This window comes from Culex pipiens, chromosome 1, assembly GCF_016801865.2.
Source record: "Culex pipiens pallens isolate TS chromosome 1, TS_CPP_V2, whole genome shotgun sequence".
Classification (NCBI taxonomy): domain Eukaryota; kingdom Metazoa; phylum Arthropoda; class Insecta; order Diptera; family Culicidae; genus Culex; species Culex pipiens.
The window spans coordinates 15,760,690-15,780,656 of NC_068937.1; the positions used below are offsets into that span (position 1 = coordinate 15,760,690).

The following is a 19,967-nucleotide window of genomic DNA, read 5'->3' on the forward strand; positions in this document are numbered from 1 at the left end:
ACTTCTGCCTTATTTCACCTAAACCAGTTTCACTCTGTTGTTATTTTTGTTGCAGTTTTCCTCTTCGTTGTTTCCTCCAACCAACAACAAACTTTCCCCCGCGTGGTGCACACGTGTCTCTACCGGCCCCTCCCCTTAATCCACCTAAGTGAGTTGGTTTGGGAGGGTGATGTTTGGAAGCGTTTGGTGGTAACCACACATATTCAAATGATGACGATGATAATAATAACCGCATGATTCGGATGGGTTGGAAAGTTTCCACACACCCAGAGCTTTTCCTCGTGGCCGCAGGTTCAAATTACTTGGACTTGGCACTGGCCCTTCGTTGGTCGGTTGGTTGGTTGTTTGGGAAGGTGGTAAGGAAATGGGAAACCTTTTTTCAAGTGTAAGGTTCAGGTGAAAATTGTGCACTCAACCGAAGGAAAAGAGGAGGGAAATGTTTTCCTTAGATCTTATAATGACCCTTTTTTGTATTTGTTGGATTATCAACATATTGGAAAACAAATGACTGATGATCCTTAAATTGACGAAAAAAGTTGAGCAAAATTTACGTTTATTATAAAGCATGTAATTTTAATGTTATTTTATCGTTTGAGCAATTCCAGCTCAAATCAGGATTTTTTCTGGTACTTTTGTACCCGACCCTCTCTGATTTCAATGAAACTTTGTAGACATGTTATCCTAGGCCTATATAAGTCATTTTTGTGTATATGGTGCCAATAGTACACGAGAATAACATTTGAGAAGGGCGTAAGTTATTTAAATATTTTAGTATTTTGCAATTTAAAAATTACTGTATCTTGAAGCCGTTGCATCGTATCAAAAAGTGGTTAAAGACAAACTTGTAGGAAATTGGACGGGCTTTCTGATTAAAAAAAAACACTGAAACAAAAATACACGCAACTTTTATGTCATTTTTCAATTTTTAAGTTTAAAAGTTAAATTTAAAGGTGAAGTCACGATTTTTTTTCGCTCAAAATTTTTGAGGAAACGCCCTAAGATGTTACCAAAAGACTGACGAAAAATGCAGGATTGTATGTCTCTCCTAAAAAAATACAAAAATCATTTACTAAAACTGTTTTTTTGAAAAGTGGTCTAAACGTCAAAATTTTTAAAAACCGGTAGTGGGAATCGATTTCCCAGATAATTTTACATAAAAGTCTCCATATTGACCATTGTCCTATGTCCAATCCTTGGGAAGATACAGCGGTTTTAAAAATAAAAATGTTGAAAAAACGGGATTTTTGGTGGTTTTTGACAATTTCTATATGACAGACTTGGTTTTTCAGTCTCGTAAATATTTTTACCGGAAAGCTCGTCCAATTTCCCTTAAGTTTGCCTTTGAAAGCTTTTTGATTTATATCGTTTTTTATATTTACGTAATCAAGTTTACTATCCTGGTTTCTACCACACTGAAATAAATATTCTATTTTCAGTTATAAGCAATGTAATTAAGCTTATATCTGTAAGCCCTTACATCCAATTGAAATGCTGTCAAAGGCAAACTTATGGGAAATTGGACGAGCTTTCCGTTAAAAATATTTACGAGACTGAAAAACCAAGTCTGTCATATAGAAATTGTCAAAAACCACCAAAAATCCCGTTTTTTCAACATTTTTATTTTTAAAACCGCTGTATCTTCCCAAGGATTGGACATAGGACAATGGTCAATATGGAGACTTTTATGTAAAATTGTCTGGAGAATCGATTCCCACTACCGATTTTTGAAAATTTTGACGTTTAGACCACTTTTCAAAAAAACAGTTTTAGTTAATGATTTTTGTATTTTTTTAGGAGAGACTTACCTTCCTGCATTTTTCGTCAGTCTTTTAGTAACATTTTAGGCTATTTCCTCAAAAATTTTGAACGAAAAAAAATCGTAACATCGCCTTTATATTTAAGTTTTAGACTTAAAAATCAAAAAATCTCATAGATGTGGCGTGTATTTTTCTTTCAGTGTATTTTTATCAGATAGCCCGTCCAATTTCCTACAAGTTTGTGTTTGACCACTTTTTGATACGACGCAACGACTTCGAGATACAGTAATTTTTAAATTACAGAATACAAAAATATTTAAATACCTTACGCCCTTCTCAATTGTTATTCTCGAGTACTATTGGCTCCATATACACAAAAATGGCTTATATAAGCCTAGGATAACATGTCTACAAAGTTTCATTGAAATCGGAGAGGGTCGGGTACAAAAGTACCAGAAAAAATCCTGATATGAGCTGGAATTGCTCGTTTTTCTTTATATGTTTTTGTATTTTTAGATTTTTTTACATTTGAAAAAAATAAACTGTCAATTTTTGAACATTAAAAAAGCAAATGAATAACTCTGAATCCTGAAAAATTCAGATAAAATCTTCAATTAATCCTGAATGGTAAACAATATTAAATTTATTTTAATTTTTGAGAAACGAAGTAAGAATAAATCCTACAGCCCTATTTATCAAAGAAATTTCGTTCGCGAAACTTTAACCGTTCCTCGACTAGTTTTGATGACTTGCCTAATTCACGCCCAACTGCGAAAAATTCCCCAAGCCTCCTAACCTTAACTCTTTTGTGCGATGACGGACCGCGTCACGCTCCAAATTCTTGGCGTGCCAAGTCAGCGCCAGCCAGCCAGTGTCAACTTTAAAAAACATTCCTCCCTAAAGCCGCTGTCTACGCTTTTGAGTGTGTGTGACTCAGTTGAGCACACGGACTGGTTATAAGCCTTTTCAGAAAAAAGTGACATCACACTTCTCTCAATTTCTTTCCCATTTTGTTTGTTTTTTTTTTTTTTTTTTTGGTGCTCCACATATTGATTTTTCCTCGTCGTCAAATTGGCTCCCCTCCCTTTTGCCCCCACTACTTTAAGTTTGGATTTAAACTCGGTTATTCTGTAATGAAGAAGTTAGTTTGAAACTGTAAAATGGGGTGACTTTGGTGTTTTAGCTGTTTGTTTAAATCTTAAGTCAATTTCATAAAAATAAATTAAATCTATTGAAACTTAATTACAGAAAAACTACAAAAAATTGTTTTTTTTTTTTCATTTATCAAAATCAATAAACTGACCAAATTCACCCAACTTAACAGTAAAATAGATCCAACCGATCGAAATTAACCAGCTTCTTTCAGGCAGATGATGAGCAAATTTGCCACTTTAAAGTGATTAAGCCAATTGTACCCCCCCCCCCCCCCCCTGGGGGTGGAAAAGATGAAGGCAGACGACGGTTACAGGCTCTTCGTCCGACGACCTCCAAAATTAGTGCTGGCTAAGTGAATTGTAAACTCACGGTACCGTAGGTTGGAAAATTGGAGATACGTAATCCTCCCGGCTCGGTGTGGCAATTATCGACGATTAATTTCCGATGCCATCCGGTCTAAAAAGTAAAAATAAAAAAAATGCCGAAAAGTTGCAATTGCTCAAATGCACAAGAAGAGCCTTCAGCTTTTCGGATTGATTTTCGTGTTCTGCCTCCAACTTGACCCTGCCCGTCAAGTGAGTTTTTCATTTTGTGAGTTTTTATTTCATGTCTTGTTTTTTTTCGTGTTGAATTGCCTCCCCACCTAGTGTGGCCATCGCGATTTGAGCCTTTCTATGTGTTTCCATTAAAAATTGATACAGTGAAAAAGTTGTTTCAAAAATATTAAAATTTAACTTCTCTGGTCCTTTGTTTTTCATATTTCAGATTTTTTTTTATTTTTGTGTGCATTTATCTATCTATCACTTCCTCATCGAATCTTTGAATTTAAATCTTTTAAAATTCGAAACTTCAAAACTTCAAATCATCGAAAGTTGGAAAATTCGTAACATTAATTTTTTGCATGAGAACATTCATAAACTACGTAGAAACTTTCATTTTTCGAAGTCTCAGACCCCTCTCACCATCCCCTTCGTGGACAATTGTCCATACAAAAAGAATCGTTTTTATATTGAGAGTGAACAATGGCCAAAGCACCCCTCCCCTCCCCGCCTCAAAATGTCCACGAAGTTTATGGATTCTCCCCTTCTCTGAAATATCGAATCATCGAGTCTTCGAATTTGAGAATCTTCTATAAGATCTATAAATCTTCGAATCTAAGAAAATTTAAAACTTCAAAATATCATATCTGTAAATCTTCAAAACATCGAAACTGCGTATCTTCGAAACTTTGAATTTATGAATCATTGCACCTTTGAAATTATGAATCATCGAAAGTGTGAATCTTCGAAACTTCGAATTTCGATTCAAAATCTTCGAAACATCAAAAATTCAAAACTTTGAATCTTCGAATCAAAACTTCGTGATACTGAAGCTTCGCATCTTTGAACCTTCGAATTTTCGCAGCTTTAAAACGTTAAATCTTCGAATCTTTCAATTTTCGCATGTTTGAAACTTGGAATCGGCGAATCTTCGAAACTTCAATTCGTCATGTTTTCAAATCAGGAAATGTTCGAAAGTTTGAAACTTCAAAACTTTGAATTTTCTAATCTTTGCATCATGAAACTTTGAATCTTCGAATCATCGAAACTGAGAATGCTTTGAATCTGCGAATCTTCGAAACTTCTAATCTTGGCATTTTCGAATCTATGAATTTTCAAAATTTCCAAAAGTCAAAACATCGATTTTTCGAATCATCAAATCTGCTAATCTGTAAAACTTTGAAAGTTCGAAACTTCGTAACTTTGAATCTTCTCATCTTTAAATCTTCGAATTTTCTAATCTTTGAAACATCGATTCTTCGAATCTTCAAAATTTCGCATCTTTGAAACTTCGAAACTGCGACTTTTTGTATCTGCGAATCTTCGAAACTTCTAATCTTGGCATCTTCGAAATTTCCAAAAGTCAAATAAAAATTTCGAATTTTCGAATCATTGAATCTTCGAATCATCAAAACTCGTAATCTTCGAATCAACGAATCTTTGAAACTCGAATTCTTCGAATCTATGAATCATCGGTTATAAAAAAAATCGAACCATCAAACCATCGAATCTGCAAATATTCGAAAGTTTGCCTCTTTGAATCGTAGAATCTTCGCATCATTGAAAACTTCGAATCTATAAATCTTCGAAACTTTGAACCTTGGTAACATCGAATCATCAAATCATCGAAACTTTAAATCAATGAATCTTCGAATTTTCGAGACGTCGAAATTCCAAACTTAGAAACTATTCATCTTCGAATTATAAAATCTTCAAATTATCGAATCTTTTAATTTTCGAATCTACGATTTCTTTTAATTTTTTTTCAGCAATATGTTATTCGCTAACCCTACAAGATTGTCTAGGTTTGATCACAAATAATCGTTCACACTCTGCGCGTTACGTTTTTAATTTAATGTTCAAACGTGTATGGAAAACGCCATCTCATTTGTATTTGAGCAATTCTCTACGAAATCGGTATTTTTTCTTAAATTTTAATTTTTGTATTTTTGAATCCGACTGAATCTTTTTTGGTGCCTTCGGTATGCCCAAAGAAGCCATTTTGCATTATTAGTTTGTCCATATAACTTTCCATACAAATTTGGCAGCTGGCCATACAAAAATGATGTATGAAAATTCAAAAATCTGTATCTTTTGAAGGAATTTTTTGATCGATTTGGTGTCTTCGGCAAAGTTGTAGGTATAGATATGGACTACACAGGAAAAAAAATGATACACGGTAAAAAATTTTTGATGATTTTTTATTTAACTTTTTGTCACTAAAACTTGATTTGCATAAAAACACTATTTTTAATTTCTGGAGTTTTTTTGAAAAGGTCCAATAAACCAAATTTCCAGTTTTTGCTTTTTGGGTGTTTTTAGAACCGCCTTGAGTCAGGGGTATTGAAAAACTGAAAATTTAGTTTATTGGTCCTTTTAAAAAAAAACTCCAGATTTTTTCTATTTTTTGATATGTTTTAGAGGTCATCAAATTTCAACTTTTCAGAAATTTCCTGGTTGTGCAAAAAATCTTTGAGCGAGTTATGAATTTTTGAATTAATACTGATTTTTTCAAAAAATCGAAAAATTGATCGCAAAAAATTTTCAACTTCATTTTTCGATGTAAAATCAAATTTGCAATAAAAAAGTACTTCAGTGAAATTTTGATAAAGTGCACCGTTTTCAGTTAAATCCATTTTTAAGGTGACTTTTTTGAAAATAGTCGCAGTTTTTCATTTTTTTAAATTAGTGCACATGTGTGCCCACTTTTGAAAAACATATTTTTGGAAAGCTGAGAAAATTCTCTATATTTTGCACTTTTGAACTTTGCTGATACGACCCTTAGTTGCTGAGATATTGCCATGCAAAGGTTTAAAAACAGGAAAATTGATGTTTTCTAAGTCCGATTGAAAATTGATTTTCCTAAGTGCAAAAAATATCGAATGATCGAAATCTGAGAGAACTGCTCATTTTGATTATTTTAGTTTTTAATTTGAACAATTTTTTTCAACACCACTACAGCGTTGAAATTGAGAAAATTCTTTGATATTTGATGGTGCCATTCTGCCCCTGTTTGAAGATACAGTGTGTTCAAAGCTGGTCTAAAACGTATTTTAAGTATTTTAGACCAGTTTTGCGTATGCTGAATTTATTGACAGCAACAAAATAGCACAATACTTTCTTCGGTAATGACGAAGAGATTTTTGAAAAATTTAGTGAAAATCATTTAGTGAAAATCAAAATGTAAAAGCAGATTTTCCCATACAAATTCCCAAGTCAAATTGAAATGAAATGCGAAAAGTTTGGACTCTACCAAATTTTGGGAGGTTGCTTAAGTTTGTATGTTTTTTATATATGTATAAGAAATTGTTAGCAAAGAATTGGCCAAAGATGGAAATGTTCAAAAAATTGGTGGTGAACAAACAGGGTATTTTAATCTAAAATTTAAATAAATCTAGCAAACATTGAAATAAATATATTTACAAATAATCCAGGAATATTCTCTATAACTATCCCTAGAAAATATTTTGCTAAATAACTTCTGACAAAAGATACAGCGTATTCAAACTGGTATAAAGTGTATATATTTTATACCAGTTTGGAGCACGTTTGATCATTTGACAGAAGCATTTTAGCACCGTACTTTCTTCGGGAAAATTATAGAGCTTATATGCACTCCACTGCTACTGTATTTTTTTAAATTTGATTAAAAATTTAATGAATAAGAATAATGGAGTGGTTTGACGTTTGACGAATATTAAATTTTCAGAATGTCAGAATTTTGATGTTTCTGGTTCTTTTGACGGCCATTAACAACCTCTTTCAAAGTTTCCCGAAGAAATTATTTTAATAAATTGCTTCAGATAAAAGATAAGTGAAGTTAAAACTGATACAAATTATACACAAATTATACCAGTTTTGGGAACGGTATATCTTTTTATAGAAGCATTTTAGCACCATGCTTTCTTCGGAAATGTTATGGTGCGTGTTCTGAACTACGGAGTTGTTATTTAAGTTTCAAAATCTGGTTGAAAAAAAAATCAAAGTCAAAAATAATAGGCTTAACAAAACGTGCCAAAATTTTAGGACGTTATTCAGGGGCTTCTATGAGACCAAAAACCGTTTGATCTGGCATCGAGTCACGCAAGAATATACACAGGTAAAAATAATGCATTAAAAAAGAGTAAAATATCAGATGAAAGATGGAAAAAGATAACCTCAATTTTAATTTATACAAATTTCGGTTTACATCAACTATCTAAAACTCTTATTTACATGAAGAATAGTGCATAAAACTCGAAGAAATTTGCGGTGCAACTAACAGTACGAAAGCAGAAAATCCAATAAGGAAGAAAACTCTCAACAGAAAGACAGCAATCAGAACTCCAACTAAGAACGAACCAAAAACTAAACAAGACGAAGAAAGATAATCCCCGAACTTAATCCGGAACAACCAAACTAAAGGTAACTTGAAACTGAAGGAAACACTACTCCAAACAAAAACTCAACCAAAAACTATAACTCCACTAGAAATCTCGCAGAAATCGGATACCGTTTTCGTTGCCGCATTCGTGGACCTGCTGATGGGCATAGTTCCGCCGCCACCGCCTCCGATTCCGATCGTGGTCGTTCCGTTGCTGCTGGTTCCATTGGTACTCGAGCCATTGTTGTTGTTGACGCCGTTGTTGTGCAGCAGCAGTTGCTGGGTGGGATCTTCCTGGTCCTCTAGGAAGCCATCGTCCTCGGCGGAGGACTGTGAGGATTCCTGAGGGAAGACGACGGCGGCCGGGAGATTCGATCAACCAAGACATTTGCAGATGTTTTCAGGAGGTAGAGAGTGTACGGGAGAAGAGGATTGCGAAGGGTTAGGTTAGTAAATGTGGGCGATTTTGAGGTTAGGTATGAACTGGTATAAAGAGATGAATACTTGGTTTTTTTTCTAATGGTTTCAGAGAACTGTCAAAACAATGTCTGTCGATTTTAATTAGGCACCAACCTATGATTGTATGACCTTGATTGTTTTGACAGTTCGCAGCGATTGCAATTGGTATAAGATTTTCAGATTGAGATAATTGAGAGGTTGAAGAAGAACTTGGGACAATAACCTTCTCACTGGATCCGTCACTACCCCTTCGAGAGCAGTTATTGTTGTGAAAGTCGTTGAAATTGATCTCAAAGAATATCGGGAACATGCTTCATCCAGGTTTTCGCCAAAATGCTGTCAAAGTACTTTTTTCACTAGTCACAACACTGTTGTCGGCTTGACACCGCCCTATCCGTCCTGAGTTCGTCACTCAACTGTCAGTCTCCAAGAGCTCTTCAAATTCACTTTTCTAACAATTGAATCCACGAAAAACCACACCCACAAACTGTTCAAAAAACCGGCCGATCCGGAGCCGGCTATCGTCACTCGTGGAATGCCCCGGGAATGTCAGAATTTTTCCGGGTATTCCTCGGAACCTGGCCAACGCTGGTTGGCGAGACTACCAACCTGCCCACGAAGCCAAAAAAAAAAGCTAATCAAATTCCTTCACGCTACTATGACAGTGCCCGAAATGCTGAATAAAGGATTCACCACCAACGCCGAAAAAACAGAACTGTTCAGCACGATTAGTTTAATTGAAGCAAAAAAGTATGGATTTTCCTGTCCGGATCCTCGTGCGGCGCAATCCGAGTTTAGGGGGTATAAACAAATTTGGCCGGTTCCCATGGTGCCGGCGGAACGCCGAACGCGATTTCCGCGAATCGGGGTCGCGTAATCCCCGTTGCACTGCTTTTCCACCTCTTTGTATGTGTTTTTGGGGTGGCTCAATTTGACATTCAATACCGAAGAAATATAGTCCAGGATGAGCTTTACAACTTTTCTGAAGAAAGTATGGTGATAAACTGCTTCTGTCGAAAGATACAGCTAATTCAAAACTGGTATAAATGTTGGCATTTTATACCAGTTTTTGAACAGGCTGTATCTTTTCACTGAAGCAATTTAGCAACATACTTTCTTCGGGAAAGTTTTAGAGAACAATCTCATCAAAATTTCTATTGTATTGCTATTCAAATAAGTTTTACAATGAACGTTTAAAAACCAAAATTTCAAACAAAAGTTTAGGGTGGTGCGAAAAATTCGCACCACCCTAATCGTACATAAAACTCGAGTTTCTTCTACATATATCTCTGCCCAAGTCTCGAGCTTCAATTAGCAGCGATTCGGGCGGAGGGATTCTCTCTCTTTTAAAATTGTTCGTAAATCATATCACGGTTTTGGTCTCTTTGGCTTGCTGTTGTTGTTGCTGCTGGTGTCGGATGCAAATTGCAAATTGGTTTAATGGTAATGCAATTTTATGTTGTTGGCACAGCAACAGTGGGTAGGGGACATTTATTATCGAGTGTGCACTTTTGCAAGTGACATTCCGTGGTTGGAGTGTAATTTATCATAGAGGTTTTGAGCATTGAAAATTATCTTTCATGTTTTTAATTTTATTGTGATATACTTTACGGTAAAACAAATCATAATAATATTACACCTAGGAAATTTTTATGTCAGAAAAATTTGTAACATTATTTCTAACAATGCGTACATTTACATCTTTTTACGTGTAATTTTACTTATTCCACATAAATTCAGGTAAAATTACACAGTAAAAAATGTGTACATTTAGAAGGTTCAACATATCCTTTTTTATGATGTAATATTAATTACATCTGTACACAGTAAAAAAATGTTTTGGAATGTTGAAAGTGCAATATTACTACTACTTCGATGTAATTTTACCTAAATTTACATGGAATGATTCCACACATCGTCTACCGCCTGGTGCTGATATCTCATTTTTACCAAAAGTGGATATTAGCCGTTTTTTCAATGGTGGGCAGCGCAGGTGAATGCATTTTTAATCAATTTCAGCTGATTGCATTTAAATTTCCATTGAAATTTTGAAGTTTTCTGAAAAAATGTTTTTTGCCCCCTGATTTTTCAGGCCAACTTTGATGGGCGGTGGGCGGTAGGGGTTACAAAAACTTTAATGAAAATTTGTACCAGCCTTACATATTTTTATTTTATCATATTGTGAGTTTTCTCATTCTTTCATTTCAAACTTAAGCAATTCTTGAAGAAAAGCTTCTAAAACATTTTGTAAATTTTTATGAATTAAAAAAAAAACAAGCTTTTCTTCTTTATTGTCACAATATTTTTGTGAATATTTCAATTCTTTTAAACATGCGCAGCTCTAAACAAAGTCCGTTTTCTAAAATACAATCTTATCCTGATTTTTTTAATTAAAAAAAACAACTTATTCTTGATTATCGTAATCTTTTGAGAGTTTTTTTTTATTTTTTAAAACACGATCATTTTTTAAAAAAGCCTGTGACTTCTGAAAAATTTGGTTAGTTTTTTTTAAAGAACGACACACATTAAAAAATGTAAATTTACACATTTTTTTCTGACACAAAAGTTGTCAACATTCTCAGATTTCAAAATATAATTTTTTTTCTGTGTTATGACAAATTAAATCAGGACATTTTTTTAAATCAAACTGCACATTTAAAGAACATGGTAATATTGTATCTGGGAATGTGGACCGGTTTTATTTTGTCAGAATTTTTTTATTTTGCCTAAAAATTGTGTAAATTTACATGTTTCTAAATGTTATTTTAATTTTTCAAAATTGATTAAGATTTTTAAATTAAATTAAAAAAGCTTGCCATGCGACAAAAAAAACGAAAATTTCCATAAATTATCTGTGTAAGTTATCCAACAAGACAATAAAATTTTAGATTTAGAATTAAGTTTTCACAGTTTTTTTTTATCTTAGGAAAAAAAATCATTTTTTATTTTAGGAAAAAAAATCATCATGAAACTATGTTTGCATGTTTTAGCAGACGTGACATTTTTTTTACTTACATGTGGGAAGGGGTACAATTTACCTCTGGATTTTTTTACCTCTGGAAATGTGTAATTTTACCACTTTTCAAATGTAATGCCACTTTTTCAGTCTAAATTGAGGTAAAATTCAACCTTCCAAAATTACACTTTCCAAATTTACACTATTTTTTAATGTGTTACTGAAGGAAAAAAAAAACACCCACAAAGCAAAGAGCTTTGTTTGAAAATGTCCTATTCACATTGGAAATCTTATACACAATAAAAAAAAAAACATGGTAAAATTACATCTAAAAAGGGGTACATCTTTTATGTAAAAAAAAAAGTTTTAATTTTACCTCTAATAATGTGTAAATTTACATCTGGCAGACGCTAGGAAAAAATATCTGTAATCCTTAAAAAATATCAAACGGGCGATATTTTTTTTAAATTAAATATACTTTATTGAATCTTTCTTTTGATAATTACTTTTGATTAACATTATAAGTGGTCAGCTGTGGCTCTTCAGCTATAGTTTGCTTTTCGTGATTTAAACACTGTTCATTTATATAACTTTAACAGTATATAATTTATCATTTTTGTAACACTAGGTACAATGAGGAAAAAAAAAAGTTATCAAACCGGCGACAGTTATATCTAGCTTACTAAGTCCGCGCCCCAACCCGCACGGTTAACTCGCCGCTGTGAAAACTGGACGATCAAAGCCAATGTACCGCTATGTGCTCCGTAATGCATATACACAGTAAAAATAATGTAAATTTGGAGCTGTAATTTTGGAAGGTTGAATATTACCTCTTTTATGATGTAATTTTACCTCAATTTAGGCTGAAAAACTGACATTACACCAGAAAAGAGGTTAAATTACACATTTCCAGAGGTAAAATTACACCTTTTTTCTGACATAAAAGATGTACCCCTTCCCAGATGTAATATTACCATGATTTTTTTATGTGTACGATACATAGAGGTACATCGTCTTTGATCGTCCAGTTTTCACAGCGGCGAGTTGGCCGTGCAGGTTGGGGCGCGGTCTTAGTAAGCTGGATATAACTATCGCCGGTTTGATATTATTTAAGGATTACAGGCCACAGCTGACCACTTAAATGTAAATCAAAAGTAATTATTAAAAGAAAGATTCAATAAAGTATATTTAATTTAAAAAAATATCGCCGGTTTGATATTTTTTTAGGATTACAGATATTTTTTCCTAGCGTCTGCCAGATGTAAATTTACACATTATTAGAGGTAAAAATTAAAGCTTTTTTCTGACATAAAAGATGTACCTCTTTTTAGATGTAATTTTACCGTGTTTTTTTTGACATAGGACTCTACTTACTATATTGGGGGGCCAGTTCAGAAATTCGATCCAAAGCGTCACTTTTAAGCGTTAAAAAAGGGGACATTTTGAACGCTTATATCTTTTTTCCCTGTGAATCAATCCAGACGGTTGGACCACCAATCGAAAGAGGAAGACTTCAGCTATTGTTTAACTACATAGATAGTCTGACTAAACATAGTTAAAGCACTTAAAACATGCAATCAAAATGAGTAATTTTTCAGTACAAATCGGACAGATGACCAATCAGAGCGAGCGTATGCATTCGAGACCGCGCCCCTTTTGTGCCGTTCTCCGGCTGTGCCGCTATTTAAGCAGAAAATTTCGCAAAAGCAAGTCACATTGGAACGAGCACTCGAACTGTGCACGTCGGGCCGACGCGGAGCAGCAGCAGCAGCGGCCAATAGAAGAAGAGGATCAGCAACCAGAAGGAAGAACCACCGGCAGCAGAAGGAGGAAATTCGAGCGAAGCGGACGGCGTGGAAGTCGCTATGATGCGGCGGTTCTTATGAAAAATGGCCAATTCGACAGTGGTGAAAAAAAGCTGGAGTGGCCGGTGCCCTCAAAGAAGGTTCCCCCGGGGCCTGGGGGGACATTTACAGAAACATACGAGTTGTGGCAATATGGGTATCAAAATTCATGGTTTTTGATACTGAACATATTAATGGCCATTTCGACAGTAGTGGCCACAACCTGGAGTGGCCGGTGCCCTCGAAGAAGGTTCCCCCGGGGCCTAGGGGGACATTTACAGAAACATACGAGTTGTGGCAATATGGGTATCAAAATTCATGGTTTTTGATACTGAACGTAATAATGGCCATTTCGACAGTAGTGGCCACAACCTGGAGTGGCCGGTGCCCTCGAAGAAGGTTCCCCCGGGGCCTGGGGGGACATTTACAGAAACATACGAGTTGTGGCAATATGGGTATCAAAATTCATGGTTTTTGATACTGAACATAATAATGGCCATTTTGACAGTAGTGGCCACAACCTGGAGTGGCCGGTGCCCTCAAAGAAGGTTCCCCCGGGGCCTGGGGGGACATTTACAGAAACATACGAGTTGTGGCAATATGGGTATCAAAATTCATGGTTTTTGATACTGAACATAATAATGGCCATTTCGACAGTAGTGGCCACAACCTGGAGTGGCCGGTGCCCTCAAAGAAGGTTCCCCCGGGGCCTGGGGGACATTTACAGAAACATACGAGTTGTGGCAATATGGGTATCAAAATTCATGGTTTTTGATACTGAACATAATAATGGCCATTTTGACAGTAGTGGCCACAACCTGGAGTGGCCGGTGCCCTCAAAGAAGGTTCCCTATAGGGGCCTGGGGGGACACTTACAGAAACATACGAGTTGTGGCAATATGGGTATCAAAATTCATGGTTTTCGATACTGAACATAATAATGGCCATTTCGACAGTAGTGGCCACAACCTGGAGTGGCCGGTGCCCTCGAAGAAGGTTCCCCCGGGGCCTGGGGGACATTTACAGAAACATACGAGTTGTGGCAATATGGGTATCAAAATTCATGGTTTTTGATACTGAACATAATAATGGCCATTTCGACAGTAGTGGCCACAACCTGGAGTGGCCGGTGCCCTCAAGAAGGTTCCCCCGGGGCCTGGGGGGACATTTACAGAAACATACGAGTTGTGGCAATATGGGTATCAAAATTCATGGTTTTTGATACTGAACATAATAATGGCCATTTCGACAGTAGTGGCCACAACCTGGAGTGGCCGGTGCCCTCAAAGAAGGTTCCACCGGGGCCTGGGGGGACATTTACAGAAACATACGAGTTGTGGCAATATGGGTATCAAAATTCATGGTTTTTGATACTGAACATAATAATGGCCATTTCGACAGTAGTGGCCACAACCTGGAGTGGCCGGTGCCCTCAAAGAAGGTTCCCCCGGGGCCTGGGGGGACATTTACAGAAACATACGAGTTGTGGCAATATGGGTATCAAAATTCATGGTTTTTGATACTGAACATAATAATGGCCATTTCGACAGTAGTGGCCACAACCTGGAGTGGCCGGTGCCCTCAAAGAAGGTTCCCCGGGGCCTGGGGGGACATTTACAGAAACATACGAGTTGTGGCAATATGGGTATCAAAATTCATGGTTTTTGATACTGAACATAATAATGGCCATTTCGACAGTAGTGGCCACAACCTGGAGTGGCCGGTGCCCTCGAAGAAGGTTCCCCCGGGGCCTGGGGGGACATTTACAGAAACATACGAGTTGTGGCAATATGGGTATCAAAATTCATGGTTTTCGATACTGAACATAATAATGGCCATTTCGACAGTAGTGGCCACAACCTGGAGTGGCCGGTGCCCTCAAAGAAGGTTCCCCCGGGGCCTGGGGGGACATTTACAGAAACATACGAGTTGTGGCAATATGGGTATCAAAATTCATGGTTTTTGATACTGAACATAATAATGGCCATTTCGACAGTAGTGGCCACAACCTGGAGTGGCCGGTGCCCTCGAAGAAGGTTCCCGCGGGGCCTGGGGGGACATTTACAGAAACATACGAGTTGTGGCAATATGGGTATCAAAATTCATGGTTTTTGATACTGAACATAATAATGGCCATTTCGACAGTAGTGGCCACAACCTGGAGTGGCCGGTGCCCTCGAAGAAGGTTCCCCCGGGGCCTGGGGGGACATTTACAGAAACATACGAGTTGTGGCAATATGGGTATCAAAATTCATGGTTTTTGATACTGAACATAATAATGGCCATTTCGACAGTAGTGGCCACAACCTGGAGTGGCCGGTGCCCTCAAAGAAGGTTCCCCGGGGCCTGGGGGGACATTTACAGAAACATACGAGTTGTGGCAATATGGGTATCAAAATTCATGGTTTTTGATACTGAACATATTAATGGCCATTTCGACAGTAGTGGCCACAACCTGGAGTGGCCGGTGCCCTCGAAGAAGGTTCCCCCGGGGCCTAGGGGGACATTTACAGAAACATACGAGTTGTGGCAATATGGGTATCAAAATTCATGGTTTTTGATACTGAACATAATAATGGCCATTTCGACAGTAGTGGCCACAACCTGGAGTGGCCGGTGCCCTCGAAGAAGGTTCCCCCGGGGCCTGGGGGGACATTTACAGAAACATACGAGTTGTGGCAATATGGGTATCAAAATTCATGGTTTTTGATACTGAACATAATAATGGCCATTTTGACAGTAGTGGCCACAACCTGGAGTGGCCGGTGCCCTCAAAGAAGGTTCCCCCGGGGCCTGGGGGGACATTTACAGAAACATACGAGTTGTGGCAATATGGGTATCAAAATTCATGGTTTTTGATACTGAACATAATAATGGCCATTTCGACAGTAGTGGCCACAACCTGGAGTGGCCGGTGCCCTCAAAGAAGGTTCCCCCGGGGCCTGGGGGACATTTACAGAAACATACGAGTTGTGGCAATATGGGTATCAAAATTCATGGTTTTTGATACTGAACATAATAATGGCCATTTTGACAGTAGTGGCCACAACCTGGAGTGGCCGGTGCCCTCAAAGAAGGTTCCCTATAGGGGCCTGGGGGGACACTTACAGAAACATACGAGTTGTGGCAATATGGGTATCAAAATTCATGGTTTTCGATACTGAACATAATAATGGCCATTTCGACAGTAGTGGCCACAACCTGGAGTGGCCGGTGCCCTCAAAGAAGGTTCTCCGGGGGCCTGGGGGGACATTTACAGAAACATACGAGTTGTGGCAATATGGGTATCAAAATTCATGGTTTTTGATACTGAACATAATAATGGCCATTTTGACAGTAGTGGCCACAACCTGGAGTGGCCGGTGCCCTCAAAGAAGGTTCCCTCGGGGCCTGGGGGGACATTTACAGAAACATACGAGTTGTGGCAATATGGGTATCAAAATTCATGGTTTTTGATACTGAACGTGAAAATTGACATTTCGACCGTAGTGACCACAACCTGGAGTGGCCGGTGCCCTCATGGAAGGTTCACCTTGGGAGAACATTTATGACAATTTTGCCGACAAATCTATAAAACAAAATAAAATAATGTTATTTCAGATTTCACTAGCAATCCAAAAACACATTCAAATTGTTTGGTCCTATGTCTTTCGGTTATGTCTCTGACATACCATCTTGAACTTTTTACTGTGTAGCTTAAAGGACTATATGAAAACACAAACTGTAGAAGAAAAAAATAACTAATTGAGTGTTATTTATTCCTTTAAAAGCTTGAAACGTTTAACCTTTTAATGTTATTTTACAAATATTTACGGTCGAAGAATAATATTACATAATTGAAGATGTCAATTTACATGCTTTTAGTGGTAAAATTACACAATGCTTGTTGAACTGTGTCAATTGCAATCAAAATTGCATAATATTTTTATTCCATCGAATGTTTCTTTGAATTTGTATTTTTCGTAAATTTAGTACGTAATTTTCACGTTATTTAGAAAAAAAAATACAAAAAAGCGGTAATATTTAACGAACCAAATTTTCTACCATCCAATTTTTTTTACTGTGTGCAAAGTATTAAAAAAATCCACGATTCATCGATTATTCCTAGCCAAGCAACCTTTCATAAGCCCAAAATTCACTTTTGGCCGTTTATGAGTTTTGAAATTAAAACCTTCAAATGTTTACAAATTGCCCATTGCAAACCCCTCAATTAAAGCCCCATCAGGCTTGACTGTACCCTTCAAAAATATTTTTTTTTTCGTAGGTTCCCTAGAGACAACAGCATGTGAAGTTAAACAATGCCATAAGTTTCTCCCATTGGCAACAACAGCAGCTTCCATTTAGGAGGAAAAAAAAACCTTCCTCCAAAACGCCTCAATCCTCATTAAGACGACGGCACCACCATCGATTAAAATTGCCCATTTTCGTTCACCAACTAATAAAGAAGATCAATCCCCGCTGTATGGATGGTCCACTTTCGAAGCTAAATTTATTAAACACATTTTTTTTTGTTACTTTTATGGGTAACGAACGGCGTTTCAGTGGGTGGGTGGGATGAAGGTTTGGTGGTGGCGTCCGCCGGTTCGTCACGGTTGGCAGTTTGCGAAATTGAGAAGAAAAAGTGCCCACCCTCGGTTTCCCCTTTCGATCCGTAGGTTCGTCCGTCAATACCGTACCGGTCCAGTGTCAAAGTACACTCAGTTGCACAAGAGTGCATAGGAAAGAGAACTTTGTTTAGAAAAAAAAGTAAGTCAAAATTCTAAATGTTCGATTTATTTTGGGTAATAGTTTGGAGAAATTAAATTGAAGTTCAGATTTATTGAAGTAAACACAGTAAAAAATTGTGTAAATTTCGAAGTTGTATTTTCGGAAGGTTGAATGTTACCTCTTTTATGATGTAATTTTACCTTAATTCTAGATTAAATTTTCAAAACAACCTATCCGTCATGGGTTTCCTATGCAGACCTTTTGAAAATTTAATCTAGAATTAAGCTAGGAAAAGTGACATTATACCAGAAAAGTGTAAAGTTACATATTTTCAGAGGTTAAATTACATTTTTTTTTCTGACTTAAAAAATGTACTCCTTCCCACATGTAATATTGCAATGATTTTTTTTTGTTTACTATAAAAGTTCTTGTTTGTATTGACTCTTATAAATTTAATTGCATTTAATAATCAATTTGAAAGCTTTTCCATCCATGTCTAAAGAAGCCTAAAAGCTTACAAACTTCGAAGGTTTCCATTAGGGTTGTTCAAATTTAATTTCACGATCCATTACCTGTCCATTGGCTGATTTTTGTTGGCTTACTGAGCCTAAATCCCAAATTTGAGCTCAATTTGAGCATTTGGTTTTTTATTGGGAAAGTCACTGTTTCAGTTTTTGTTATTTTTTACCATATAAGTCATTTTAACGAATCATGTAACATGTCTAATCGAGCTCATATATGGAATTTTGGCTTAAAAAATGGATACAATTATACAGCCCTCAATGAAAGGCAAAAAGTCAAATTTTAACCACCCTACTGTACATACAAATTTAGTACAAAAATGTTCGCAAAAATCAGAAAAAAATAAAATCAAGAGTAAATTTTCAAACAACCTATAGCCATGGGTTTCCTATGCAGATAGGAAAACATTATTCTAGAAACGATGTTGTTGGTCAATTTGGCGTCTTAAGCTAAAATTTTCCAAAATTTCTTGGCAAAAACAAATGATAAATTATGTACACAGAAAAAATAGTGTACATTTGGAAGGTTCAATATTACCTCATTTATTATGCAATATTACCTCAATTTAGTTTGAATTACAACGAAATGACATTACAGCGAAAAACTGGTAAATTTACACATTTTAAGACGTAAAATTACACACTTTTTCTCATATAAATGATGCACACAGCAAAAAAAGTGTAAATTTGGAAGGTGTAATTTCACCAGAATAGTGGTAAAATTTAACATTTTCAGAGGTAAAATTACACATTTTTTTCTGACATAAAAGATGTAACTCTTTCCAGATGTAATTTTACCATGATTTTTTTATTCTGTGTACTCATGCCCAGATGTAATATTGCCTTTTTTTTACTGTGGAGTTCACTCGATACGGAAATGATTAGTTCACATGTGAAATCAGTTCATATAAACCTGGGATTTCACTTAATCGTCTGAATCACACGTAAAATAATATGTTTACGTATGATTTGTAGTAAATTTACATCCAATGGTATTTGAGGTTAAATTTTAAATACTTGCAGTAGTGTTACATTTCTAATGACAAAACATTCGGATTTATTTCCGTGTATGAAAATGGCAAAATACTTCGGAAGCTACACAATAAAAAAAGGGTTGAATATGGCCTCTATTTCGATGTAATTTTACCTCAATTTACGTGTAATATTAAAAATTACCCATACACAGATGTAAATTTACACATTATTAGGGGAATATAGTAAACTTTTTTTTAAACAAAATATGTCAACTTTTCCAAATTTAGAGTTTTTTTTTCGCTTTTTGGGTGTTTTAAAAACCGCCTTGAGTCAGAGATATTGAAAAACAACCAGAAACAAAAAAAAATGTTTATCAGAAAAAAAGAACTCCAAATATGACATTCTTGTACAGTGTAATTGCTTTAAAATTTATGTATTAGCGTTTTCGTAACTTGCCTAATGTTTAGAAAAAGCTCAAGTCGTCAATATATATTTTTTCCTGTGTTTAATTTGTCAAGATAATCCTGATAATTCACAGCAAAAAAAATGAAAAACTTACAGCAAGTTTAAATTTTTAAAGATTTTTCCCTTAAAAACACGTTAAAATTGCCACTCAAAAAGTGTAAATTTACACCTGTTTAAGTGTTACTTTACTTATTCTACATAAATTTAGGTAAAAGTACATCTAAAA

General features: G+C 36.0%; 1 protein-coding gene across 5 annotated transcripts in view; it reads right to left on the bottom strand.

Annotated features, from left to right (window-relative positions):
* LOC120417677 (kinesin-like protein Klp10A) overlaps nucleotides 1–19,967 on the bottom strand; it is a 106,904-nt gene that overhangs the window by 46,598 nt on the left and 40,339 nt on the right. For 4 of the 5 annotated variants that reach the window (XM_039579808.2, XM_039579807.2, XM_039579805.2 and 1 more), the window contains one exon: nucleotides 7,944–8,156. The exons of the other annotated variant lie outside the window; for it this stretch is intronic. In XM_039579808.2, the coding sequence (XP_039435742.1) occupies nucleotides 7,944–8,156 (213 nt within the window). The remainder of the gene's footprint in view (nucleotides 1–7,943; nucleotides 8,157–19,967) is intronic. 5 annotated transcript variants of the gene reach the window in all.